The following is a 21312-nucleotide window of genomic DNA, read 5'->3' on the forward strand; positions in this document are numbered from 1 at the left end:
TCTGTGTAGCCCTGGCTGTCCTGGCACTCACTTTGTAGACCAGGCTGGCCTCGAACTCAGAAATCCACCTGCCTCTGCCTCCCGAGTGCTGGGATTTAAAGGCGTGCGCCACCACGCCCGGCACTTTCTTCACTCTTAAAGGCTTAGTTCATAACCCAATGAAAGCATATTTTAGCATTATCTCTAACCATTAACCTGCAACCGAGGACTCAACTTGGGTCCTGGCTCCAGATACTTCCTTTGTTTATAAGCCGGTACTCTCAGGGGCGGGGCTTGTCAGTTCTTCCTGGGTCTCCTGCTTGGGGCCTGGAACCTAGCAGCTACTCAGTAGGTGCATTTGTAGCTAGGTTCTACTGAGAGAAGCCCTTTTGAATGGCGCTGGCGTACAAAACAGGAACCTGTGAGGAATGAGAACTCACTGGCCACTTTGGTATTGGCCAAAGTACACAGGGTGTACATGTCTTTTCCATGTGTGTTTTCCTCCAATCCCAGACTCCCAGATGCCTGCTCACCTAAGTGCATACAGGACTGTGCCGTTGGAGAAGAGGCGGATGAGCCTGTTTCCCACCGTGACTTCATGGAGGAAGGACTTCTTGGAGTCCACAATGTAAGTGTCTGGCACCCAGAGGAACTCCACCAGACGGGCATCTAGAGTAAAGCTCTTGTTGCCTTCGAACACTAGCCGTGGGTCTGTCCAACGCTGCCGGAGGTATATAGTGGCTGTATAGTCCTAGGGGGAAAGCCGGAAATGCAAATGATGGGCATGATTAGGGAGACCCCAAAAACAAAAGGAAAGGGGTCAAGGGGTCTCCTCCCTCCATATATATTCTCTCTATATGCATATATTATACTGGTGCGGTACTCATCGGCAGCAATGAAAGAACGAAGTGCATTATTTATTTTAGATAATAACTCCTATTGTCAAGGCCCACTTTCAGAGTCTTGTCCTACTATTGTATGACATAAAGCTCACACTGCCCGAGAACACAGTCATCACTAAACTGATGAAGGTTTTGATGGCTTGGGTTGCAAACTGCCTTCCTCCTGGCTTCATCTTTCCCGTGTCCTTCCTCTCACATTGGTCATTACATTGTAAGTTTTATCAGCTGTCCCTTGACTGAAAGACTGTGTGGACATGTTTTTATTCTTTTTCTCCGTTTTTATTCCTCAGTCAATTGGTCACTTCCTTTTCTACTTTCTCTCTTCCTGGCCTTTGAGCCTGTTCCCTTCCTGACACCCAGAAAACCTATAAACATCTACTGCCTCCACTTACAAGACAGAATTCTGGCATCTGCCACTGTTTCTGATTTACTTGAAAGGACATTACAATTGAAAGCAAGGAGAGGGAGCGGGGGAGGGGGTGACACTGGTTACCATGTGGGAGCAGGGGAGGGGGCGGCACTGGTTACCATGTTACTCTCTGAGATGCTAGAGATGCTGGCGATGTCCAGAGTCAGAGCTATCCGAACTGGATCACCTGAGAAGGAAGAAAAAAACCAGAAAGACTTACATAGAAACACAAACACAAGCTCTCCTCCATCCAACCACCCATTGCATCCTCTGCTCCATTTCAGACTCCGCAGCCGGTGTATCTACATTAGTGGGTTGGAAACAAAACTCGAGAAATTATAAAAGCAATACCCACATATTAGAAATATTTGAATAATCTGAACTATAAAAATAAAATTAATTTTATCTTCCCAGGAGCAACCAGTTGGTATGAAAAATATAAAGAGTTACACAGGGACATCATGATTCATAAGGGAGGTCGCACCATTATTAATTAATGGGTATTTTAAAAACATTTTAAGATTAATTTACTTATTTCAGAGAGAAAGAGAGAGCTGGGGAGTGCCACACACTCTGGGAGTTCGTTCTCATCTCTACTTTGCTTTAAGGCAGGGTCTCTCTCTTATTGGTGCTACACAGCAAGCCCAAGGCTGCCTGGTCAGAGAGCTCTGAAAGGTCTTCAGTCTCCACCTCCATCTCCTCGTAGGAGTGCAGGGGTGCCAGGATTACAGATGTGTGTCACTATAGCCAGCATTTACGTTGATTCAGGGAACACAACTCAGGCTGTGTGGCAAGCATTTTCACCCCTGAGCCTTCTCCCTGGCCCATTAATGTATATTTTAAAGAGGTTAGTGGTAAGGTTCTTCTTCTGTGGAAGATTTTTCCTGTGGTGCCTATAGGGGCTGACTGTGTCGAGTGGATCAGAGGTTTATTCACGTGATTTTACACATTGACTTCCCTTTCTCTCCACAAAGGGAACTTGCCACCGCACGGCATGGAAGACTGACCAGAGCCAAGCTCCTGCTGGCCCCACAGGCTTTCTTCCTTCATTCACTTTCAGAAGCCCTAAGTTTCAGCTTGCCAGAACCGTGCCACCATGGCTGGTCTTAGGCACAGTCTTTAGTGAGCCCCAGCCCTGGGGCTTAGGGAGATTTAAAGACTCCACTGAGGAGCATTTTTAGTTCTGAAGACTGGAGCACAGGGGCCATTATTCTCAGAAGCCAGCCAGGCCAGGCCTCATTCAACTAGAGATGTGGCAGAAGGGCCCAGGAGTGTGAACCATGTGATTTTAGACCTCGGCTCTGAAATCTTCTAGCTCTGCGACAGCAAGAAGGAATGCATGCAGAGTGCCTGCCAGTCCTCTCCAGGAGTCTCAGAAATGACCCCCTGCACACGGCCTCAGGCCTGACACCATACCTGCCAGGCTCTGACACCTGCTCATCAGTAGTCATCCAGGCTTCTTCATTCTCTTCTGTAATCTCAGCTAATGTTGGGGAGGGGACAACTTTGCTCACCAGGTTAATGGATAAAGGCACTCTCACTTGCATTAAATAGCTGAGAGAGCCCCAGTGTGGTGTTGGGTAGCTTTTGAAGATTCAAGTCTCTCTCTCTCTCTCTCTCTCTCTCTCTCTCTCTCTCACACATACACACACACACACACACACAGAGTGGGGTGGTGTGGGGAGGGGAAGGGGAAAGGAGGGGAAGGGGGAGGGAGAGGGAGAGGAGAGGAAGAGGAGAGGAGAGAGAAGAGAGGGAGATATGCATCTATTGCTGCCCTGTGACCCCAAGCACATTGTTATACCTCTCTGTGACATTTTCTTGTGTGCTAAATGATATGTAACTTGCTGTTCTGATTCCCAACCTAAATTCACGTGGAAGTTTAATTGATGTAACTGTAGTAAGAGGTGGGAGCTCTAAGAAGTGATTGGGCTACAAAGGTTGCAGCCTAGCGGTCAGGACTGGTGCTGTTAAGGAAGAAAGTTTATCCCTCCCTTGTCTTCTTCAGCGCTCTCACCTTTTACTGCGGGATGATACGGCAGCCAGACCATTAAATGCTGAATACCAGCATTTAAATACTGGACAAGCTCACGCGTTTGGGTTTGTTATAAATTACCCAGGTCCAGGCATTATGCTATAGCTGTACAATACAGGCTAAGTACCTATCATAGAATTGGAGAGCATGAAAAACAGTGGGGCCCATCAGCTTCCCTCTCTGAAGACTGCACAGTTGAAAGCACACAGAATTCTAGTCCAATGGTGTTTTGGGCTTAGTCTCCCCCTAATAGTCTAGCCTAGGCCTGGTCACAGTTGGCTGTCTTATGCCAACTTTCATATGTCTTATGAAAGCTTGCTTTCATCCCCTGAAACTATACAAACAAGCTGTGCCACCAGAGGGCACCTTTCTCCTAGGAAAATGGTAAAAGTCAACTCCTGGGCAGTGTGTGTAAGTGCCCACTTGAAAACCATTGCTTTATCCTAGAAAATACTATGGAGGTTTTGTCTTTCAAGGACTTCAGTGGCCAAGAGGCTGGGTGTCCAAAAACTACAGGAAGTAAGGGCACATCCATGGGCTTACAGGGTGCCCAGCAAGACAGGATCTATTAGGAGATGGAGTGGACTGCCACCTAGCATGGCGTTGGGCCTTCTCTCTTCTGTCCATTCACTTCAGGTAGAACTGGGCCTCACATTCCTTTAAGCCCACCCTAGGAGCCTCGCTCTCAGAACAATCTCTTTGCCCAACATCCCTGTCCCTGGTTGGCCTGTCGCCATGCAAACATGAACCATAATGTACTGACTTAGTTATTTGAGGGTTAGGAGGCAAGAAAAACTGATCTAGGCAAGCTCTTTAGATGCATGTACTTGTTGCTAGTGTATAGTAAGGCATGGGAACCCGGGCATGTGGTATCTAGGTCCTCGACATAAAGGACTCAGGTCCTCTCTGTGGGACCAGATGTTGTCCAGATCTACAGCTGAGCAGGTGAGAGTGCCTGAGGGTCCTGGTGTCTGTACTGAGGAATCTGCCAGCAACTGTGTTGTAAGGGTGAGCAGGCAAGTGGTAGCATGGACCTCAGCCATCCAGAAATCTATGTATGGTAGCATTTTAAGGCAGGGGTAATCCAGAATGCTCAGAGGCAGAGTCCTCTGCTGGGCAGCTTTGCTCAGGGATGCCTTAGTGGTCTTCCCAAACACATTTCCGTCATCACACCTATTTAAGACAAGCTGTCCAGGCTTCCTTGCTTCTCTTGTCTCCTCACCTTGTGGCCTGAGAGCCCTTTCAGCTTCTCTCTCTACCCTTACTCTTTATAGACCAACAAATATCTTGAAGAATCAATGCCCTCCTGTCATCTGACCACCAGTGGACTTATATTCACATGCTGTCCTAGATCTGACCAGAGACTGTCACCATTAGAGGAGAGAGGCAGTAGGGCAGGTACAGTATAACAGGGAAATGATGTGACTCAGGGGTGTGCTCAAAACAAGGTGGGCTATGAAGGAATCAGGGAGAACCCTTCAGAGGAGGGTAGCCTTGTCTCCAAGACGTGATGGAAACTGCCATGTTTCTAGAAAGGCAAGTTGGAAGGGTAACTTAAGGCAGATAAGCAGTCTGTGCAAAGGCACAGAAGCCAGGAGAGTAAGGATGCTGGTGGGTGTTTTAGTGGCATATTGGAGACTTTTGTGGGAGGAGAGAATGGCAGGCTGACGGAGGCTAGGCTGACTAGTTCCTGGAATGCCTAGGCTCCTGGGGCACGTGCTTAGATTTCAAGCAGGCAAATGACCCAGGAGTAGATCCAGGTGGAAATGAGGGAAGGCCATTGTAGGTGGCAGTCTGCAGGCAGGAAGGCCGGGTGGGCAATGCTAGTGACTCATGGTGAATTCCTGGAACCTTGGATGTAGGGGGGAAGGAAGAGAGTGGCACAGGTTGCCAGAGGCTCCTGCACCCACCACCATGGTGGAGACCACACCTCTATCTCGCAAGTGGAGGGGGAGAGTGCTTTTCGTAAAGGTAGCACGAAAAACCACAGGCAAATGTTTTTATCCATCCTTCCCAATTCCTAAACCAGCTGCCCGTCAGGACGGAGTCAGCAAAGCCCCCTGAAGTCCTCTGCTGCATTTTCTCACTGTGTGAACTGATGCCCTGGTCACAAAGGATAACCTACCACCGAAATTGGGCCTGAGAAATTTGTTATATCCTGCAGTGAGGTTCTCAAAGCCAGGTAAGGAAAGCTTGTCACTTCTGCTGACCTCCACATTGACCTGGTTCCCCTGGATGCACGTCCTGGAAAAGAGAATGGCTTTTGATGCCTATGTTGTTCAAATATTGATAAACATACATTGACATGAGCTTAACTGGCCCTCCCTCGTGTGTGTGTGTGTGTGCTCCTTTGTGTACGTGTATATAGGTTCACATAGTAATTTTCCTAAGTAGAAATCTCATGTTTTCTAGTTAATGAATTTATTTCCATTTTCTTTCTCACTTGCTATAGAGAAAACTCTCATGATAATTGGCAAACCCTCCAAGTATCTTTTTTAAAAATTGATTAATTGATTGTGTATGTATATGTATGCACAGGCATATGTACCTGTACATGCACATCATATGTCTTTCTCTATTTCTCTCTACCTATTTCTTTGTGGCAGAGTCTCTCCCTGAACCTGGGACTCAATTTTCTTCGCCAGGCTGGAAGACAGAAAACCCCCAAAGATCCTCTTATCTTCTTCTGACTCAGAAGCCCCAAAATTTACTAGCATTTATGGGGTGCCAAGCTTGTTACATGGACACTGGAACCTGGACTCCAGTCCTCTTGATTACACAGTAAGCACCCTTAGCCACTGAGCCATCTCCCCTATTTCTTTCACCAAGGGCCTTATTGAAAACAAACAAACAAACAAACAAACAAACAAACAAACAACACAAGTCCATCTACCTGTGACCATTTTAGAAACTTGTTCTCTAAAACAGAATGAACCACAGAGATCTTGTTGTTCGGGTGCTTCAGGAAATGAGGGGACTAGGTTTTGGCTTGCCACAAGTTAAATGGGAAATGCTTGCAAGCCTTCTTGTCACATGGTCATACCAGAGCAGCTCTCTCTGAGCCATTCTGAGGTAGTGCCGCTCACCTCTGAGTGAGGAGACTCAGACACAGGAAGGCCAAATAGAGGCTGTAGCTCATGTTGAAGGAGCTGATTCACACACAAAGAGGTTGAAGGAGGAATCACCTAGGGAGACAAGATGGGGTGAGGTGAGGGGGATAGTCCAAAGGTTCACCTCCCTCCAGCCTGGCCGTTTCCGAGAGTTGCCAGGGGCAGTATTTTCCCAACATGCATGGGGAACAGCCTCTTTGCAACTGTTTAGTTTAGCACCTGCCCACTGTGTGTCATCCGGTACACTGTCATTTGAGAGGCTAATATTTTTACCCAATCCAGATATGAGTGGAATTTATACAATGGCTCATCAGAACTAGCACCCATAGCCAGTCCATGGCACATATTTGTCTGTGTATTCGAGAAGCCCCACACTGCCCTTACTGCATCCCTGTTTAACACCTCCAACTCTACATTCTTTTTTTTCTAGATTTATTTATTTATTATATGTAAGTATACTGTAGTTGTCTTCAGACGCTCCAGAAGAGGAGTGTCAGATCTAGTTACAGATGGTTGTGAGCCACCATGTGGTTGCTGGGATTTGAACTCAGGACCTTCAGAAAAGCAGTCAGTGCTCTTAACCACTGAGCCATCTCTCCAGCCCCAGATGTATAGTTTTTATGAGATTTACTTTTATTTTATGTGTATGAGTTGTTTGTGCTGGCATGTATGTCTATGCACCATATGCATGCAATGCCCATGGAAGCCAGAAGAGGGCGCAGAATTGTCTTGGAACAGGAGTTACAGATGGCTGTTAGCTGTATGTGGGTGCTGGGATTTGAACCCAGGTCCTCCGGAAGAGCAGTCAGTACTCTTAACCACTGAGCCATCGCTCCAGCCCCAGTACATATTTACAGATAGAAACAAACATGTCCCTATGGTGTAGGATGCTGAGAGTAGGAACAGTCAGTCCTACGTGTGTAGGGAGTTCAATCTCAGTATGTTCCTGAAACTGCTTTAACGAAAAAAAAAAAAGAAATTGATTTTAAAAAACCTGTCTCAAGAAACAAAGGAAATGCTTAGTCCCTCTGTCATTTCTTATACCCCAGATGTTGCTGTTGTTAACAATGTTTCTTATCCCGACATACACCTGTATTCACACAGACACACACATACACATACACACACACACACACACACACACACAGACACACACAGACACACACAGACACACACACACACAGACACACACACAGACACACACACACACAGACACACACACACAGACACACACACACAGACACACACATACAGANACACACACACACACAGACACATACACACACACAGTTCTGCATAAAAAATTAAAAAGGGAAGTTGAGTGCTTTTGCCCTTTGTTACTGCTTTATATGTATAAATAAACACATTTACGCATAAAAAGCTGAAAAGCAGCGCTGTTACTCTTGTCCTTTGTTGTTCCTTTACCCACATGAGTAGAGAGCTGCTGTTTTCTGAACACCTGCTAAGCTACTGCTTCCTGAGCTAAGCCCTCTCCAGTCTTTACAGACCTCTGACCTGACCACGATGATTCTCATTTACAAAGGAGAGAGCTGAGGCTTTGAGAGGAAGTGATGTCCCCAGGGTTACCCAGCAGGTAAGGCGCAGCTCAAGTGTAAGTAGCCGATCCAAGTCTTTCCCTTAGGCACAGCAACCAGAAAGGAGCTCTTCTCTGTGGTAGCTGCAGCTTCCCATGTCAGCTTCTATAGATCTGCCTCCCTAAGACAGCAGGGTTGCTCATACCATGAACATGCAAACACTTTTATGCCACGTGTTCTACTTATGAGTACCAATTATTTTCAGAGTTTCTACTTTTATAAAGTCAGCACTGACCACCTTGGCATGCAAGATATACTCTATCTTGGTCCTTTTCACAGTGGAAAAAAGGTGGCTGGGGGGTGGAGCTCTAAAGACTGATAAAGAAATGGAGGCTTGCTCATGGCCACTGGAAACCACTCACCAAAAACATCAGCTGTAAAACCAGCATTCATGCTTGCTTGCTTTCATGCTTCTCCCTAGTCCCTATTCCTCTCCTTGCCCCCAGCATACAATTTAAGAGGGTCCATGGAAAGGCTTGCATACCCTCCATCTCTTTAACATTTTAAAGGGTAAGTGAGCTTCTCTTAAAACCCAGACGCATGACCAGCAGAGGTCTTGTCTGGTGAGGACAGAGGTACTCGAGCAGAAAGGTTTCTGCTCCATCAGAGGGGAGCAAGCCATGAGTCCCACGTCCTGTCACCACCCTGCATCAGGAGCTCAGGCAACTTGATGTTTGGTGTAATGAGAAAGTGAGCCACCAGTTCCCCTCAAGAGGATGCTACAGGGCTAGGGTGGGAACTGCAGAGATGTTTATGTTAATTTGATTCTAGAAAGAGTGTGTTACAACTTGGCCAGTTGGATGTAGGAAGCGGACACCTCTAGAAGCTGATAAAAATGGATGCTTGGCAGGCTGGAGAGAAGGCTCAGTGGTTAAGAGAACTGACTGCTCTTCCAGAGGTCCTGAGTTCAATTCCCAGCAACCGCAGGATGGCTCACACCATTTATAATGGAATCTGATGCCCTTTTTTGGTGTGTCTGAAGATAGCTACAGTGTACTCATATGCATAAAATAAGTAAATAAATCTTTTTTTTTTAAAAATCGAGGCTTGTCCATAGCCACTGGAAACCACTCGGTTTTCCCCCTAAGCCCTTGCTATCTGCGAATTTTTCCCAGTGTGGCCTGAACTTGCCCTGTCCTCATTTGGGGAGACTCCTCAGTTTTCCCATCTTCTGTAAGAATCCGAATCTGCCTTTATCAAGAACATTTGGGGAAACATTTAGTCTTTATCTTCAGGCTTGCTGTGAAATAGGTATTTCCTGGCGACCAGTCTATATTAGGAAGACAATATTGACAACATGGGCCTCCAAAACTTCTCTAAGGGCACGTAGGCTCTGGTGGCTGCATTCTGTCTGCTGGCTCTACTAGGGGCCCAGTATGCTTCAGTGTAGCATGGAAGAGCAGTGGGCAAGCCTGGGTGTCATCCTGGCTATCTGGTTCAGGAGAGGAACCTCAGAGTTGTGATGGATTCAGCTTAGATCCCACTTTAGTTAAGTGGCCACTGTCTGAACAGTATTTCCCAAGTCCTTGATCTGTACAGAGGTCACATCTGGCACCAGTTTACTAGCATGGTTTTCTCCAGTGGGGCCCACACCACTAACACCTTTCTCACTTCAGCCTGACATGGAGAACTCAGAACATACCAGGCACAAGAAAGCAGTAGTGAGCCAGGCAGTGGTGGCGCATGCCTTTAATCCCAGCACTTGGGAGGCAGAAGCAGGTGGATTTCTGAGTTTGAGGCCAGCCTGGTCTACAGAGTGAGTTCCAGGACAGCCAGGGCTACAACAGAGAAACCCTATCTCAAAAAACAAAAAACAAAAAAAACAAAAACAAAAAACAAAAAAAAAAAAAAAAAAAAAAAAAAAAAAACAAAAAAAAAACAAAAAACATAGAACAAAACAAAACAAAACAAAAAAGCAGTAGCGAGTTAGAAGGCTAGAGTGTGACATCTTTTCTATGATGAAGAAAGTCCTTGGTTCCCCAGACTGAATGGGATCACATGTGACTCTGCTCCTTATGTCAAATCCACTTTGGGGATGGGGTCCTGGAAGTTCAGCCTTGTGCCTGTTGGTCTAGCCTGGCAGCAGAGAGGAAAATGATGACATTTCCAGTGCCATATAGCTGATGAGCCAATCTTCAAGGTACTATTTATATGTCTACTGCTCTTGGTGTAGGCTCAGTCCTCTCTTTTGGATACAGACATCAGAGCCGGCACTTAGTGGTGATCATAGACCATGAGAGGGTAGGTGGAGATTCCAGCCTTCAGCAGTTGTGCATGCGAGGTGGACTAGCTGAATCCTCTGGCTAAAATCTCCTATCTGTGTGTAGAGGAGAGCCTGGGCTTTGGAGTTAGATCAAACTGAGTCATAGTTAACCTCTCAGCTTTGGTTTCCCACCTGACGCGAATCAGAATAAACATAAACAATAAATAGTACTTTCCATTTGCTTCACTGGTTCTATGCTCTGTGTCTTCCGTTGGGGGATTTAGTAATCTCACTGGTTTAAGAACAATTCGAAGCTGAAGCTCCTCCTCGCATACTCGGCTGGTACCACCCAGGAAGAACAGGTCACACGCAGGACTTGAGTGTCACCTGGGAGGCAGTGACTCTGAGAAGCAGAGGTGATTCTGATGGGAATTCCCACCTCCACTCCATCACAGAAATGCCTGAGTGCGCTATGCTCTAGCCTCCTTCACACTCACCTCTGTTCCCTCATCCTGTCACTTCAGTGGGTGTGTCTCGAGTCATGTGCGGGTAGGCAGGTGTAGTTGAAAGGTCTTAGTGCCCTGAATCCTCCCCAAGAAAACCATGAAGGTGTGCCTTGTGCCTGTTGGTCTAGCCTGGCAGCAGAGAGGAAAATGATGACATTTCCAGTGCCAGGCAGGGGGAGTGCCAACCTGGGTCTCTCACTCTGACAGAAGGCATCGCACTACACTCTAAGACCTGAGGCAGAATTAGGGCTCAGCAGATTCCAGGCCTGCCTCCCTCCCTTCCACCCCAGCAGGGCTCACATCTGCAGCTCCTTACTGCCCTCTTTCCAAGCACAAGGGATGCTGCCCCGTTCCCTTACCAGGCAGCTGTTACAGCAGGTGTTTCCAGATCTCAGGCAGGACTCTCACACAGGGCATACTCTTTTGGGTCTCCAGGGTCCTTTTCATCTCAGTCCTGACTCCTTGGGTGTAAGTATGCACCCAGTCTCCGATGGAGTGGCGCTCTCTCTCTGGAGAAGTTGGAGCTGCTGAACCAGGTATAGGTGGGCGGGGCCTCCTCCAGCTCCTCCCTCGGTGGAGCTCTGACTGGTCTTGGGGTTGTTTGTGAGAATCAGCCAGCTCTTGATGTGCTTTGATTATCGCGCTAATCTATGCTTTGATTCTGGGTTCCCGTTTTAGCCACACTCCCAAACCTCAGCTGAGAAAGACTTGTGTGATCCAAGATGTCTTGAGAGTGCAATGCATGGGTCCACCACTTTGATAAACTCTGCTGTCAGGGGACATGCCTCCAACGCTGTGCAAAGGGATCCCAGTTAGCCTAGTCATCAGATTCGCATCCACAACACAACTTAATTTGTTTCTGAGAGCCTCAGTCCTGGCTTTGCCTTGGCTGAGTTTGTTTGGGATTAATATCATCTAGGGGCTGGTGAGATGGCTCAGTGGGTAAGAGCACCCGACTGCTCTTCCAAAGGTCCAGAGTTCAAATCCCAGCAACCACATGGTGGCTAACAACCATCCGTAACGAGATCTGGCGCCCTCTTCTGGAGTGTCTGAAGACAGCTACAGTGTACTTACATATAATAAATAAATAAAATCTTAAAAAAAATATCGTCTAATAATATGTGTGTTACTAGAGACTATTCAGATTTTCCAGTTGCAAAGACACAGAAAATGCTAAGGATTTGGAAAGTGGTGCTCGGAAGAGGTGAGGGTAATTCTGGGGATTTCTGGTTTCATTTGCTGTATCCCAGATCCCTAGAGAGTATCCTTTAAGTCTCAGACAAATTCGTTCAGGGAACTCCATATTGTAGCCAGTGGTCAAGGGTAGAAGCCTCTGGAAGTTGGTGTCATACCTGAGAGGGCTGGGAACCAGAGGGAGGGGCAGGGAGAGGGCAGAGGCTATGGCAGGATGCCTAGAGGCACCTTCTTCCTTCTTGGCAATGTCAAGGCCACCCTGGGCCAAGCTCCTGTGCAGACCCTGCCCAGCCTGGAGCAGGGAGGTAGAATAAACAGAGGGAGCAGGAGCTAGCGGCAGGAAGCAGAAGGAAGTGGGCAGGAGGGGAGGATCTTAGGGTACAATGTACTATAGATGCTTTTGGCTCTAGACCAACTTGCTTAGTGTTCCTCTGGAGTCTGGCCAGCCCCCCACCCCCAAACATTTCTGTGCTTGCGGGAAGGGAGTGGATGCTGAAGAGAAGGCCCTTTCACATCACCTGAGTGACCCCACTTTCACCTGACAACCTGAAGGTGGCCAGAACAAGGAATGACTGAACAGCCGTTTCAAGTTCTACCTGAATGCCTATGGTTTGGGGCTAATTCTCAGAATTTCTAAGAAGTTCTCACACAAACGGAGAGGCCGGAGAATCACAAAGACAACTGAGATCTGGGAGGCTTTGTGGGAGGGGGAACTGGGAACAAGGGTTTAGCTTTGGGCAAGTTGCTTAATCTACCCGGAGCCCACATCTTATGTGATGAGGGAGGTCCATCCTCAGCAGGGTTGCTGAAAGAACTCTGCGGTCACAGGTGGTCACAGGTGGTCACAGGAGGTCACAGGCAGTCACAGGCAGTCACAGGCACAGAGTTGCATCTCAACGTCTCTGGCATAGAAGACCCTACACACGAGGTGCTTAAGAAACTAGCCTTCTCTCATTCTGTCTTTTCAATTTGCTTTTCTTCTGCTGTCATAAACACTATGATCATTTTTTTTTCTGCAGTCATAAACACGCTAGCTGGGGAGGAAAGGGTTTGTTTCAGCTTACATGTCACATCCGTCATAGATGGACGCCAAGGCAGGAACCTGGAGTACAGACCACCGAGAAACAAAGCTTACTAGCTTGCTGTCTGGTCTCTAGCTTCTTCTTCTTCTTCTTCTTCTTCTTCTTCTTCTTCTTCTTCTTCTTCTTCTTCTTCTTCTTCTTCTTCTTCTTCTTCTTCTTCTCCATCCCAGGACCACCTGCCCAAGGATAGATTCACCCACATGTGGGTTGAGTCATCTCACATCAATCAATAATAAAAACAGTTCCTCACAAATATGTAGTCTGTACAATCCCTTAATTGATGTTTTTCTCTTTCCTGGTGACTCCATGTTCTAGCAAGTTGACAATAAATTCTAATCTGCTTAGTACTTACAAGTTTACATCTACCCATGTGCCATGTGTGTTGCTGTGCATGTGTGTATGTGTATGTAGATACCTGTGTATGTATTTTGGCATTTTCATATTATCTATATCCAGTCATTTATAAGCTACCTGTCTGCTCCTCATCTAATGATTAATCTCCTGATCAGATTGTTGATGTTTCCAATGCATAGTTTTGTAGTGTGTACCTTTGCAAAGAGTCAGCAAATTATATTATTATTATTATTGTTGTTGTTGTTGTTGTTGTTGTTAAATGAACTGATTCCACCTGGGAGGTAAGACAAGTCGGATTTTTAAAAAAGATTTTTACTTATTGTATGTTCATGAGTATGCTGTCACTGTCTTCACACACACCAGAAGAGGGCATCAGATCCCTTTATAGATGGCTGTGAGCCACCATGTGGTTGCTGGTACTTGAACTCAGGACCTCTGGAAAAGCAGTCAGTGCTCTTAACTGCTGAGTCATCTCTCTAGCTCCAGACAAGTTGGATTTGTTTTTGTTTTGGTTTGGTTTTTTGTTTGTTCGTTTGTTTTTCGAGACAGGGTTTCTCTGTATAGCCTTGTCTGTCCTGGAACTCACTTTGTAGACCAGGCTGGCCTTGAACTCAGAAATCTGCCTGCCTCTGCCTCCCAAGTGCTGGGATTAATGGCGTGTGCCACCACGCCCGGCTCTGACAAGTCGGATTTGAAGTTACTAAAATGAGTGTGACTTTTAGATTGACAGAAGACATGGGTGGAGTAGGCAGGGACATTACATTGGTTTTCAGTGGTCTCAGGCAGCTTTGCTCCTGAGTCCCTAGAAGTCCTGGCAGCCCCTAGTTCCAACTATGATCTCCAGTCTTAGGGCGCTTGAGGTCAGTAGTATTTCAGGATGTCCAGCAATGCAGACTGATCCCTCACAGGTTACACAGCACCCACCTCCCCATTCCTTGAGGCCACATGCCCTCCTAAAATTCGTCCTGGAAAAACAAAGGGCAGAGTGAGTCAGCCTGTACCGTGTGAACCTAGTGCTTGGTACCATGTGAACATGCATTTGGGACCTGGATAAGCCACCCCAATGCTGTGCATTTGGATGGAGCACTGCTAGTCTCAAGGTTTTTTGTTTGCTTGTTTGTTTTTTTCTTTTCCTGCATACACATCATCTTCCTTTAATAGTGTTGTGAGGCAAGTGGATCTTGTTTCCTTCTTTCAAATTACATTTTAATTTGTTTTGTGTACATGTGTGTGTTTGTGGGGCAGGGTGCCATGTGTGTTACAGTGTGCATGTAGAGACTAGAGGACAACATCTTTCCATCTGGCAGGTTCCAGGGATCAAACTCAGGTCATCATGCTTGGTGGCAATTGCCTTTACCCACTTACCATCTCAGCAGCCCCAGCTTATGTCTTTATTCTCATTCTGTAGATCAGAGCCACCCAGCTAAGGCGCGGTAGAGCCAGCCAGCACAGTCTGGAACTTGGTCTTAGGAATTAAGTCAACTGCATTATTAATGTACCCATTGCTCCTCCCAGCACTTGTGGATCTCAATGGCCATCGACTTGCCTGTCTCTATCACTTGCTCATCTCTATTACTAAGCAAAATGCTGTTTGAGGTCAGGTCTTATTAATTGGTATGTCTCTAATACCAGTTGGCCATATGTGAGTCCTTAAGAGGTCTAGAGAGCGAAAACTGGGTATGTATCTTAGTGGAGGAACACTTGTGTAGCAAGGCTCTGGGTTCGATTCCCAGTAGCACCCACCAACCAACCTACCTACCAGTCCACCAACAAACCAGCCAGCCAACCAACTACCAAATCTACAGAGCCTGTAAATCTAGCAAAAAAAGCATCAAGCCATGCAAGTGACTCTGGGCAGCAGTAGAGTATTGTTTGCTATTTATATTTTTCTGGTTAATTAATTAATTCCTTTCTTCCTCTCCTCTTTCTCCCCCTCTTCCTTCTCCTTATATTTCTTCTCCTTTTTGTTAACTTTACTGAACTCAGGCCTCAAGCTGGTACCACTGAGCTATAGCTACAACTACATATACATACATACATACATACATACATACACATACATACATACATACATACACATACATACTCACCTTTTTTGTAAATGCCCTCAATACCAAACATAAATATTCTGAAGCTGTATGCTTAAAGGACTAGAGAAAAAGGAATGGCAGCTGGTAACATCTCTTTTCTTGGCTTTGTCAGCACACTTCAGGCAAGCCATGAAGGTTCCCCTATGGGATCTGCCCAGAGAAGCCATGTTTACCTCAATTAAATGCTTTATTTTCTTCTGAGCTACAGACTTCACAGATTATTCATAAGCCGCAAACACAGTCACTGTTATTCTTTTTTGTCTTGAAATTCTCGTGCAAGTCAGATGTTCTTCTGGGCATTAAGGTCACAGCAGGATGAAAGCAGTTTCTATCGAGTGCAGACAAACGAGACATGAACAATACATTCATAGGGCAATATTTGAAAGGAATGCATACTGTGGAGCTGTGTTAAGCTGAGGAAGGGTGGGGAATGGGGGGGTTACCTTAGAGGAGTGGGAATCAGAAAGTTTCTTTGAAGATGTGACATTATGGCAAGGCTGCAGAAAGGGGCAGGTGTGCTGTTGTCTGCCTCTTCCTGCCTCATTCTCTTCTGGTCAGTAAGCTTTCTGAAACTCTTCTAGCAGATTGCTAGAAACACTCCTCCTGTTTAACATCCTTTGATGATAATGTTTCTTCTTTCTTGTCCTGAGACAGACAGACAGACAGACAGACAGACAGACAGGCAGGCAGGCAGGCAGACAGAGAGAGCAGAGAGAGAAAGAGAGAGACAGAGAAACACAGACAGACACACAAACAGAAAGACAGACAGACAGACACACATACACACACTCACACTCTCACAGTGTGTGTTGGAGCCAGTAGCTGTGGACATTTGCTGAATGCATTGCTCTCCAAAGTCCCCTCTATGACTTTGTTCCCACCTGCCTGCTTCAAACACACTATGCTTCTGCCAGGACTCCAGCAGGACTCTTGGGATCCCTCCAGTGCTGTCCTCCACTGCACACACACCATGTTGACATTTGTCACACCATAAACCATAAGCTTGCCCCCACACCAGGTTATGAGCCTTTTTTTGGAAAATTGTTGCACCCTTCCTTAATGCACAGCACAGAACTACATACATAGTGTTGAATGGATTGATGAATAATGGGAAAGCTGGTTTCTTTGTTCTCTGTCACCTTACTGAGCCCTGTCCAACATGGCTCATCTTACATATGAGAAAATCAGACCTCCCCTCTCCTTCCAATATCCAGTCACCTTACTGCCTTCTTGAGTTTCCTTTTGGGGTCAACTCTCTCTTTTTCTGGCACATGATCGCTGTTACCTTTTCTAATGTTCCTTTGAAGCAGAGGCCACACAGCTGCCGCCCTGTTCAAACCTCTCTCAGCTGACTCAGACCTTTCTCCTAGTAACCGACATCTCTCTGAAGTCCCCAACTTGATACTGGCTGCAGCTCCCAGTTGCCCATACCTTAGGAGCCATTCAGTAAGCCAGTGAGGCTGACCTGTAGTCCACTCTACACTACTATGTGACCCCAGGTCCTAGAGGGTCAGACATGGCCTTGGCGTTTCCTAGATATTGTCTAAAGTACCTGGCTTGGCTCTATTAAACTTGAATTTGCTGACTTAGATTGTTTGGTTTACCACCTTGCCTGAAACTGAGGCCAGCCGGTCTGAGCTGGTCACGCTTGGAACCCAGAGACCATTTATCCAGATGCTCTCCATTGCTCAAGACACATTTAACTTAGGTCAGACTTTGCCTGCCTGACTCCAAATCAAGTTCCAGTAATGTTTGCTGTTAACATACAAAGAGAAAATAGTTCAGGGTTTGTGACCTTATGGTCTCTCTGTTGTAGCATGCAGATAGACACAGGTAATGTGCAAGTGAATAGGTGAGACTGTTTCATTAAATTTTATTGTAAAGCCAGGCCTCGGGCAGGCTTTAGTTCATACCTGTAGTTTTCTGACCTCTGCTACAGACTTACTGACTTATGGACTCTCACGGACTCATGCATGTGCCTAGAGCCACTGCGATCTTTTGGGATCAGTGCTTTGAACATGGTAATTTCTATAAATTCCCACATCAAAGACCCATGTTGTCTTTTTATTTCCATAGCATATGTAATGTACAATACAGTGAATATATGTATATATACATATATATTTATATATTTATATGTGATAGATTAATAGATGGATAGATAGATAGCCTCAAGGTTGCTTTTTCTTCTGAAATCATTGGCTGACTCATAGCAGGGTCCCCTCTATAAGAACCTTAGCAATGTCATCTCAACCAGAGGCAGTTATATTCCATCTCCCTGCTGCCCCCCCAAAATGGTGGCAGGGGAATTCCTGAAAGGGTCTAGTTGGGTACCAAAGAAAGAAACACCAAGCCAGGGAGAGGAGCCCAAAGCATTTATAAGGGGACCATACAGTTAGAGCCTTGCAGTGACTCTTGTGACAGAAAGACAAAGGAGATTTTTCTCCTTTGCTATGTCTACAGCAAGGGGGCGGGACATGCCCTTCTGAGAGAGTCAGGAATTTGGCTCAGGGCGGGGGCTGGTTTCGATGTGATGTGTGATGGCAATGTGGTTAACCTCTCGGCGTTTTCAAGGTACAACCTAAACAGCTTTCTCTGTGCCTGGGAATATTCAAGGCTTGGCTTGGGTTCAAACCCATGGAGACAAAGATGCTCAGGGCTGGGTTATAGACAGGCTAGCTTCTATTCCCCCTTCCACTCCAAACTGATTGTTTTATCACATCTGCTTTAGGAGACACGGTTCCCTTTTGAGGCCAGAAGTGGTAGTTATTGTCCTTTGGCAGACACCGGAGAAAGAGGGACTTAAGAGAAGAGGGGCATATTTTGAACGCTGGGTTTGGAGGACACCACCATGGTGGTGGTATAGGCTTGTTGGCAGCAATGGGCAGCAGCAATGGCAACAAGAGCCTGTTCACATCTGGGCAGATCAATAGGTGGAGAAAGGTGAATGCTGGCACACAACAGCCTTTCTCCTTTTTATTCAGTGCTGGACTCCAGCATACGAGAAGGTGCTGCCCTAGTCCGGTATGCCTTCCTTCTCAGTTAAACTTCTCACTAGAGACACCCTCAAAGACTTACCCAGGCATGTGCCTCCTGGGTGATTCCAAATGTCGTCACAGTGACTAGAAGGTTATCACACCAGGCAAGCATCAGAGACTAGACTATATCTTCCGGCTAATCATGGTCTCCACCCTTGTGTCCTGTGCTTCCAATCCTTGCTGTGTGCTTTCCTGGAAACTCTGACTCAGAGCTCTGTGTCCATATCATTCTTATCCAGGTTGTAAATTTCTTTTCTGCAAGGGGAACGTTTATCCCCCCTCCTTTACTCTTTCCTTTCCTCCTCCATTTGGCTCAGGTATAAAGCAGATATGGCCTGCATCCCTCTGAACTTGCAGCTCAGTAAACATTCTCTGAAAAGGGTCAGATGGTGTTTTCAGTTTCTGTGCATCTCACAGTCTTGCAGTTTCTCAACTCTGCCGTTGAACTGTAAAAACAGTCACAGATGATACACGAAGCCATGGGCAAGGATGCATGTCGATTACACCTTATTTACAGAAGCAGGCAGTGGGCGGGCATGGTCCATTGGGCACAGTTTGTCAGCTATGGCTGTTAATATCCACAACCACTTCATGGGTTAAAAAGCTGCAATTCTGTGAACCTGAACCCAGGAGAAGATAGGATGTGAGAAGATGAGACCACTTCACCCTTCTGTTAGCAAAGGATAAGCCTGGACATTTGATCGGTAGAACTGAAGTCACTGGGACACACCGAAGGGAGGGTCACTTAATTCTGTCTAGACTTGATGGGAGCCTTAAGAGAATGATTTGTATTGGAGAAGTGGAGAGAAGGAAGGTCAGTTGTGTAACTATAGGATGTTGTGCTATACAAGTTCTAATGTGGCCTGAACTAAGGGATATAGTCATTACCTGTTACTTCCTCCACGTGTCCCTTATATGAACAACAGGAAGGGCTGAGCTAGACAATCACTAAAGTTTATTTGCTTTTCCCAAGGTCCTAGGGGGAGTTTACCTTCCCCAAAGATCAAAAGATTCCGGGGAGGACAGTGTGAAGCTGGGGTCAAGGTGGAGGAGCCCAGTAAATTCCCAGCCATGCTTATTCATCAAGGTATTAATAGTACATAAACCTCGGCCAGGAAACTTTAGGGTGTTGGTTTTCATGTCTGGGTGTGTTTCTTGTTTGGCATGTAACACAAACTAGAGAAAAAGGGTTTTCTCTTCCTGTTTTGCCTGCCATTACAAATCAATACCAGCTCTGATAATCTGATAAGCCTAATTCTTCCTCTATGTATGTATGTATGTATGTATGTATGTATGTATCTATCTATCTATCTATCTATCTATCTATCTATCTATCTATCTATCTATTTGTAGAGAAAAAAAATCTTCATCCTATAACTCAATCTTGAACATGTGAGACCAATTCTAACATCCACCAAATCCTTCCCATCAAGGAAAAGAGCAGACTGAAGAGACAGTCAACAGTATGGGAGAATGTCCTTGACAGCTGTATGTCTAATGGGGCTGGTATCTACAATGTATTAAACAACTAAAAAAATTAAACATTAGACCCCTCCAAATGGGCAAATGAAATGAACTGACTCTTCTTCAGAATGAATTTGAAATGACCAATTAACATGTGAAAAAAAATGACCGGTCCAACATCCTTAGCCACCAGAGAGAAGCAAATCAATAATAAACAGCAAATGCTGGCAAAGATGGTGCGAGGGTTTGAATGGTTTGGACCCGGTAGATTCATGTGGTTGAATGCTTGGCCACAGGGAGTGGCACTATTAGGAGGTGTGGCCTTGTTGGAGTAGGTGTGGGTCATTGTGGGGGTGGGCTTTGAAGTTTCCTATGCTTTAGCTCCACCCAGTGTGGAAAGACAGTCTCCTCCCTGCTGCCTCTGGATCAAGATGTAGAACTCTCGCTCCTCCAGCACCAGGTCTGCCTGCATGCTGCCATGTTTCCCACCATGATGATAATGTCTGAACTTCTGAAATTGTAAGGCAGCTCCAATTCAACATTTGCCCATCTAAGAGCTGCCTTGGTCATGGTGTCTCTTTACCACAGTGAAACTCTAAGACAGATGGTGTGAGGAAACCCTTATATACACTGTTGGTGGGAATGCAAATTAGTTCAACTACTGTGGAAATAAGGGTGGAAATTCTTCAAAAATGTGAACTTGCACTGCCATCTGTGTGTGTGTGTAGGGAGAGACAGAGAGACAGAGAGAGAAAGACAGACAGACAGACAGACAGACAGACAGAAACAGAGAGGTGGGGTGTCTTAGAGTTACTACTGCTCTGTTGAAACACAATGACCAAAAACAACCTGAGAAAGAAAGAGTTATTCTGTTATACTTCCAGGTCATAGTTCATCACTAAGGGAAGTCAGGGCAGGAACTCAGGCAAGACAAGGCCTCAGAGATAGGAGCTCAAGTAGGGGCCAAGAAGTAATTCTGCTTACTGGCTTGTTCTTCATAGCTTGCCTGGTCTGCTTTCTTATAGATCCCAGGACCACCAGCCTAGGGGTGGCACCACCCACAGTGGGCTAGACCCTCCCCCATCAATCACTAATTAAGAAATTGCTTGCCCTACAGTGTGTCCCCCTGCTGACATAAAACAAGCAGACAGAAGGGTCAAGGGTGGGGGGGGTGGGGGTGGAGAAATTACATAACAAAAAATTTACCACCTCCAACCATTTTAAGTGCAAACCTCAGTGTCATAAAGTGCACACCCAATATTCATAAGGGATATTGGTCTGAAGTTTTCTATCTTTGTTGGGTCTTTTTGTGGTTTAGGTATCAGAGTAATTGTGGCTTCATAGAAGGAGT

At 46.0% G+C, this 21312-nt stretch overlaps 1 protein-coding gene across 1 annotated transcript in view; it reads right to left on the minus strand.

The window, feature by feature from the left end:
* The window catches only part of Gabrp (gamma-aminobutyric acid type A receptor pi subunit), a 25237-nt gene extending 13987 nt beyond the window's left edge, over positions 1 to 11250 (minus strand). Inside the window, exons 1-5 of the mRNA XM_021177664.1 lie at positions 11099 to 11250; positions 6412 to 6510; positions 5451 to 5569; positions 1410 to 1477; positions 513 to 730 (exon numbers count right to left, since the gene is read on the minus strand). Of these exons, the coding sequence (XP_021033323.1) occupies positions 513 to 730; positions 1410 to 1477; positions 5451 to 5569; positions 6412 to 6464 (458 nt within the window). The 5' untranslated portion in view covers positions 6465 to 6510; positions 11099 to 11250. The remainder of the gene's footprint in view (positions 1 to 512; positions 731 to 1409; positions 1478 to 5450; positions 5570 to 6411; positions 6511 to 11098) is intronic.
* Positions 11251 to 21312: the final 10062 nt, after the last annotated feature.

This window comes from Mus caroli, chromosome 11, assembly GCF_900094665.2.
Source record: "Mus caroli chromosome 11, CAROLI_EIJ_v1.1, whole genome shotgun sequence".
NCBI lineage: Eukaryota > Metazoa > Chordata > Mammalia > Rodentia > Muridae > Mus > Mus caroli.